The following is a 7306-nucleotide window of genomic DNA, read 5'->3' as shown; positions in this document are numbered from 1 at the left end:
CTGCGATTCATTATTGGACCCCCACCCCCGTGAATATTTTCTTGCCAATTTCTCTTATAATGTAGGATTTGCGTCCACTAGAAGCACTATCCTTGGGGAAAACTATTTCCCATTCCACTCCAGTAATTAAATTGCTGAGTACATTTTGGGCTGATCCTGGCATTTCATGTGCTCAGCTGCTACTCAAGTTTTGAAACACCAACACAAGTCCCCCTGGGTTCTATTAGGGGACAGGGAAATAGTCACCTAAATGCATACAGTGGAATTTAAGCTTAACTTTGAGGAAAGGCCAATTGCGAGAGTGCAATGCCATACCACTGATCAGTCAACAGGCACTGCTTTTACTCCAGCTGTATTGATTTCTTGCCTACCTATCTCCTCTACCAAATCTTTTCCTCCCCCTGTTTTTCCCACCTCTAGGAATGGCCACATCATGGCTCAAGGTACTGAGGTCCCTGCTGATTCCTTGATCTATCTTTCCTCTCTCATCTACACAGTTATTAGTCTTAGAACCCAGTTCCCATCTTTTCTGCATTCCCACAGCCTCTGCCTACCTCCTTACCTTCCTAGGTCAGGGAATAAGCTCTGATTTCTGTTTGCCTGCCTCTATGCTTGTTGTTTTCTGTGCTTGGAGCAACTTTAAACCGCTAAATGTGAGAAATCTCTTTTCTTAAAAATTAATTTTTTGGTCCCCAATTTTTAGCCTAGCTGTTGAGTTCTTTCCGGAAGACTTTCCTGACTACCCTGGCTGAGACAGTCCACAAACCCACAATACCCTACTTGTTATACTGGATCTGAATTGTCAGTTTACTTGTCTCTCTCTTTTTATCCCTCAGCTCCTTGCACAGCATCTGGCCCATGGTACATATTCACTAAAATGCTAGTTGATGGGTTGGACTTGGTTGCGCTCATCTCTTACTTAGTCTTTGCTGGTTTCAATTCCTGCCCTTGGTTTTCTGCTCCTATTTTGTTTTGTTCTGACCAATTTATATCCATCACTTCCTTCAAAACATTTGTTTTAAAATATTTCTTCAGCCCAGGCCCAGTTGTTCATGCTTGTAATCCTAGTACTTTGGGAGGCTGAGGCAGTTGGATTGCCTGAGCTCAAGAGTTTGACACCAGCCGGAACAAGAGGGAAACTCTGTTTGTACTAAAAAATTAGAAAAAACTAGCCAGGCGTTGTGGCAGGCTTGGATAGTCCCAGTTACTCAGGAGGCTGAGGCAAGAGAATCGCTTGAACCCAAGAGTTTGAGGTTGCTGTAAGCTATGATGCTATGGCACTCTGCCCAGGGAAATAGAGTGAGACTCTGTCTCTAAGTAAATAAATAAATATTTCTTCAGTCACAGCCTTCTCCTACTTCCATTCATAAGGTTTGTACTTATGTGATAAGTTTAACATTATAACAAATTCAGCAAAAGTTCTATGTGAACATAATAACTGCTTTCTTTAAAATAGTCACTTTGAGAAACTGCACATTTATTTTAATAATGTCATAGCTGCAGTCACTGCTACAGTTGCTCTTTGGGGATAACTACCTTATAGTCTTCTGAATATATTTTAATAGTGACAAGTCTGATCTTTGTAGGTGACTTTTCACGTTTTTACATAGCCAAGTCACTGTGATCTATGTTTAGTAAGTAAAGAGGGTGATCAAACTGGTAACAGTATGTAGGTCAACAAATAAAAAGTATTATTGTCTTTGTCCAAATGTATTTACACAACAGAAATTCCAAAATTGGCCAGGCCTATAATCCTAGCACTCTGGGAGGCTGAGGCAGGTAGATTGCTTGAGCTCAGGAGTTTAGGACCAGCCTGAGCAACAGGGAAACCCTGTCTTTACTAAAAATAGCAAAACTAGCTGAGTGTTGTGGCCTGTGCCTATAGTCCCAGCTACTCAGGAGGCTGAGGCAAGAGAATCACTCGAACCCGGGAGTATGAGGTTGCTATGAGCTATGAGGCCCTGGCAAGCTACCCAGGTTGACAAAATGAGACTCTGTCTCAAAACAAAACAACACAAGAAAGAAATTCCAAAACTATTTTTGAGCAATTATATTATTTTGAGAAGAGTTTCTAGCATCCAAGAGTAAGTACTTTTGATACTACTACTACTTGCTTATCTGTTCTAAAGAGCTTATTAATATAGAGTTTGGGGCATCTTAGGCCTATACTTATACTGATGTGCACTCATTCAGTGTTGCTTTACATTCTAGTTCAACATTTATTATGTGATTGGTGCTGGAGATGAACAGGCCACCGACTTTGTTCATAAAGACCTCCTAATGTAGCTGAGAAAATAGAAATACCAAGAATCTTGACTGAAAAATTGATATTATGGTAAGATAAAGAAGTAGTACAAGGTTGGGAGTATGAGGGGTAGGAATTCAGTACAGTGTTGGCAAAGGCTTCTAAGTATTAAAATATGAATGATAATCAGAAGTTCATCAAGAGGAGGTGAGAAAGAGAGAAAGATGAGTTGTTTTAAGCCAAGAGAACCAAAGTTACAAAATATGTTTGGGGAAATCTCAAGTTATATAGTCTTGTTATGGTACAAAGTTCACAATCAGGACAGGGAGGACAGGAGATGGGGCCCAGGGAGGGAAAGGCCTCGGTGTACCCTTTTCCGAAGTTTGGATTTTATCCGATAGGAGTCAGGGAGAGGCTCTGTGGGTAGAATTTCCCATCCCAACAGGATTGTAAACTCCCACATCCAATTAGTCAGAATAGGTTTTGCTCCAACTCCCACCCTCAGTTTTTTTTTCAAGATTGTCTCATATCCATTTCTTCTGACATCGACCTCATTAATTCAGGCCTTCATCACTCCACGCTTGGGTTGTTGCACAAACTTCTGGGGTTCCAGTTCACTTCTTGTTTCTGACATTCAATTTTATACAGGATTATCAGAGCAACTTTCCTCCCCATCAAGTCTCACCTCTGTTCAAAAACCTTCAGTGGTTTTCTGTCACCTGAGAGATAATTGTCTCCTCATCCTTTCAGTTAACATTCAAATTCTGCATAATGTGGCCCAAAGAGCCCCCCCCCCTTCTTCCCTCCCTTCACCACTAACAGTGTCAGAACTCATCGACTTATACCCTTGTGTCTACCTTTGCCTTTATGATGCTTCTCCCTTGGGATGAGAGGCCCACGGAACTCTTGGTTTTTTTTTTTTTTTTTTTGCAGTTTTTGGCTGCAGCTGGGTTTGAACCCACAACCTCCAGTATACAGGGCCAGCGCCCTACTCCTTTGAGCCACAGGAGTCCCCCGGAACTCTTGTTTTTTTAGAAGCCCACTTGGACCCAGGCCTTATCACTTGCCACTCTCCTGCCCTGGAAGTACCAGAAAGTACTCTTCTGGTTATATTCCCTTACTATAAGTATGCATATAGCAGTGGTTCTCAACTTTTCTAATGCCAAGACCCTTTAATATAATTCCTCATGTTGTGGTGACTCCCAATCATACAATTATTTTCGTTGCTACTTCATAACTGTAATTTTGCTGCTGTTATGCATTGTAATGTAAATATCTGATATGCAGGACGTATTTTCATTGTTACAAAGGGGTCATGATCCACAGGTTATGTAAATGATACATTTTATGTTTCCTCTGCAATTAGTATTTTCACTATCATTTAGTTTTTAAGATTTATCTCTATAACATATATAAATACGGTCTTTTCAATTACTGTATTGCATTTCATTTCATAAATATACCACGCGTTATTCATCCATTCCTTTAAGGGTGGGCATTTAGGTTGTTTTTAATTTTTGGCTATTACAATGTTGCAATGAATATCCTTTGCTGGTCTCCTTGTCTTATACAAATTCTATTGACCTTTCAGGATCTTGCTTTCATCCCAGCTCCTCCTTCCCTGAATGCCTAGCCCGCTGCAAAGAAGTCTCGGTCCTCGAAGGAGCTGCGCCACTGTGCTGAGCACATTGCTACGCAGTGAGGCGCTTAAGAAATATTTGCTAAAAGAAAGAGCGAATGAATGAATGGTGTAGCACAGTCCAGGCCATACCGCTGTCCTTTCCACACGGATTTTGGCGCCTTAGCCCCCACTTCCTTCGTTGACAGCACCAATCTATTTCTACCGCATTCCTTTAGCTAGCAGGGTAGCGTGGGGATGTATGGGGTGGGCGGGGGCGACACCGATCTCCCTGGACGAGGTCTGCCTCTCCCCGCAAATTCACGATTCCGCAAACTACAGCGTTTGAAGTTCAGAGTCCTAGCCCCCGCCCCCGGCGCCCCTCCGGCAGGGGTACGGCCCAGTGACGCGCTGCAGCCAAGTTCGGGCGCGCCGGCCCCCGAGGCGGGTCGGGGAGGGGGCGTCTGACTACTCGAAGCGGATCCCTCCGCGCGGAGCTCGGCCGGCGCTTCTTCCTGCGGGAAACCCCTGGGTGCCCAAGGCGGCGCGGCCGCGGCGACAGAGGGGCGGGGCTTGCGGTGGGAGGAGGCGGCCGAGGCGGAAGGACACATGAGGCTGCTTCGTTGCACACCCAAGAAAGTTTCAGCCCAGCTTCGGGCGGAGGCTGAGGCGGTGGCCGACTGAGCGGCGGAGTCGGGGTGCGAGACGTGGAGGCTCTTACGCCTGGGCTTTGGGAGAGTCGCGCCAGGCTGTGAGCCGCAGAGGCAGGAGGAAGGGAGGCGAAAGTGGGGCTCCTCTGTCGGGACCCCCTCCCCATGTGGATCTGCCCAGGCAGCGGCGGCGGCGGAGGAGGCGACCGAGAAGATGCCCGCCCTGCGCCCCGCGCCGCTGTGGGCGCTGCTGGCGCTCTGGCTGTGCCGCGTGGCCCCCGCGCGCGGTGAGTATCGTGCTGAGGGGCGCTGTCCCCCGTTCCCCACCTCGCCCGCCCTGACCAGCCACCTGGGGCGCCCATTCCCCCCTCCTTCCGACCTCCTCTGTGAAGGAAGGCCGGGCTCGGCCGTCGGCGCGGAGCGGAGCTCCTCGGTTCCCGAAAGTTGGGACGTCGTCGGGGCCCCTCTCGTGGCCGGCTCCTCCCCCGCGCTCCCCGCGGTCTTCTGCTCCCCGCAGCTCCCCACGCGCCGCCTCCTCGGCCGGAGGGAGGACGGGCAGCGAGTCTCAGAAACTCCCTTTAGGGAGGATTTGGGTTCGGGGAGTTGGGCAGTTTTGCCCTTCAGGTTCGGCGGTTCCCGAGGCTGAGGGCAAGCCGTCTGAGCGGACCGTGGCCGGGCGCGGGTGGGCTGAGCGGAGGAATGCCAGATTCCCCGGGACAGCGCGGGGGCAGGGCCTCCCAGCCCAACCGCTTGCACCTTCACAGCCAGACTTAGCTTTGCCAAAGTGTGTGTGTGTGTTTGGTTCGGATAGGGACAGAGTTTTGCGGCGCGCCCCGGTTTTGACATTCCCGTCGTCTCTATGAGTCGGGTGTGGTGCTGGTGTCTTTGAAAGGTGGGGAGGCACAAGCTGTAGGGAAACTGGCGTGGCCGCACGCTGGGGCACATGATTTAAAAATCTCAACTGCTGTTATTCTTTCCGAGGCGCGGAGCTCTGGTGCTTTCAGTGTGTGTGTCCAGACCCAGGAATGTGGTGTGACGATCATCGACTCCTCCAACCTGGCAGCAGCCTTGGCCGCTCTTTTGGCATGGTTGGGGGTGGAGCAGGGGCGGGTGAGGAAAAGTGGATACGTGAATTCAAAGCGCTTCCTTAGAAAGCCTCTTTATGGTTGGGTATTTCCAACAGTCTTTCAGAATATGGTTGGAGCAAGGAGAGGAAATCAAATCGCATCATGTCTTACCCATCCCACTCATACTTTTAGATTCTAAATTTCTTCAGAGGTGGAACGAGGTTGGGCTGTGGAGCCTTGCTCTGGAATCCTGGCTTCAAATCTCTGCAACATGAACTCACCAATAAAATGGGAATGAAATTACTCAGTTTATAGGATTAATTTAAAACATGTATATTAAACCCATGGCACTTAAAAGGTGTTCAGAGAGTCCTTTCAGGGCAGGGACTGTGTTTTATTCTTTATGAACTCTGTACTTCCAAGGGGATGATGCTTTCTGTATGTGTTGAACTGAAAGGAGCCTTTTCTTTTCTTGAGCCTAATCTGAAAGAAGATTTTTGCCTTTACCAAAAAACCAGTACATGAGCTCCATTTCTTTTCAGAGAAAAGGTTAAGAAGATGATGAGCTTTGTAAAAACATGTTCCAAAGTTCCATGTTATTGTTAGTAGGCAGCTGATGTGCCAGTCACAGATGTGTAAAAAGAGAACAGATTATTTATCACCTGAAAACAGAACTAGGTTGTCAGCACCAACTAGATACTTCTTGGAGAGTTCGAATTTCATACCCCTTTGGGTCCCTAAGAATTTCAGAAGTGGACCAGGAGGCTTCCTGATGGTGACACAAAACTATTGTTTCAGAAACAGTTAATAAAGAGCATATGATAGTATTTTTGCCTTGCCTTTTTCTTTGAGTAAAAGCTTTGCTCCATCTCTAGATTTAGGATACAAAGGAGTATAATCAATGAGAGTCTGAGAGTCACAATTCTTGCTCTACCTTTAACTTGTTTAAGTAAATAATTTTTGTGATCTGGAGTCTCTTCAACTGGGAAACAGGACTAAAGGAATAAATTACTTTAGAAAGTTGTAAGGAATAATAAATATCTTTGTAAAATGACTTGCAAAATTAAAGTGTTAAATGATAAGATTGATGTCAGAAATAGGAGTACACTGACACATAGAGTTTCTTTCATTCTAGGACTCCAGTGTGTGAAACGATGAGTTACTGCTATTAATAGCTAGCTTTTAAGTAGCCAAGTTGAGTGTTAGGTTGATTCACAGGATAGGATTTAGATACTTTGATTTTTAGACAGGTGTTCTTTAGATGCTAACCTACTACAATAGAAGAGATTAAAATGTATGTTTCTTGGTACAGAATTTAAATTTTCTCAGAGTCTAGCAGAGAAGGCTTCTGGAATCCTCCTAATTTATTATTGTGTTTTGCCAAGGTACTAATTATAACACCCTTCCAAACTTTTGAGTGTTTCTGTCTTTGGCTGGTGTCCAATTGTTAATTTAAACATCACTGAGTTCCTAAGGCAAGGAACTGTCAGCCCATCTGTCTGATTGTCTAAACAGCTATCCAGGACCACCCCTTGGTCCTTGTTTCTTTTGCTTTGCAGTGGGAAGTGACTCTCTGATTTTGCTGCCTGTTAGATAATTTCTTAGCTGAATTCTTCTCTTGCTTTTAAAGAAATCACAAAGAACATTTGTTTTGTTCTTTCATATGGAAATGAAATTTTCCTAAAACTATTTTCCCTTTTCCTTTTCTTCTTCTTTCAGTATTATT

The 7306-nt window shown here is 45.6% G+C and overlaps 1 protein-coding gene across 1 annotated transcript in view; it reads left to right on the top strand.

The window, feature by feature from the left end:
• The first annotated feature begins 4367 nt into the window (after nt 1-4367).
• NOTCH2 (notch 2) overlaps nt 4368-7306 on the top strand; it is a 158238-nt gene continuing 155299 nt past the window's right edge. Inside the window, exon 1 of the mRNA XM_003793802.3 lies at nt 4368-4800. Within this exon, the coding sequence (XP_003793850.1) occupies nt 4728-4800 (73 nt within the window). The 5' untranslated portion in view covers nt 4368-4727. The remainder of the gene's footprint in view (nt 4801-7306) is intronic.

This window comes from Otolemur garnettii, unplaced genomic scaffold (genome assembly GCF_000181295.1).
Source record: "Otolemur garnettii isolate 467f Iridium unplaced genomic scaffold, OtoGar3 scaffold00073, whole genome shotgun sequence".
Lineage (NCBI taxonomy): Eukaryota > Metazoa > Chordata > Mammalia > Primates > Galagidae > Otolemur > Otolemur garnettii.
Note: the sequence above shows the minus strand (reverse complement) of the source record. Positions and strands in the feature narration are given on the sequence as shown.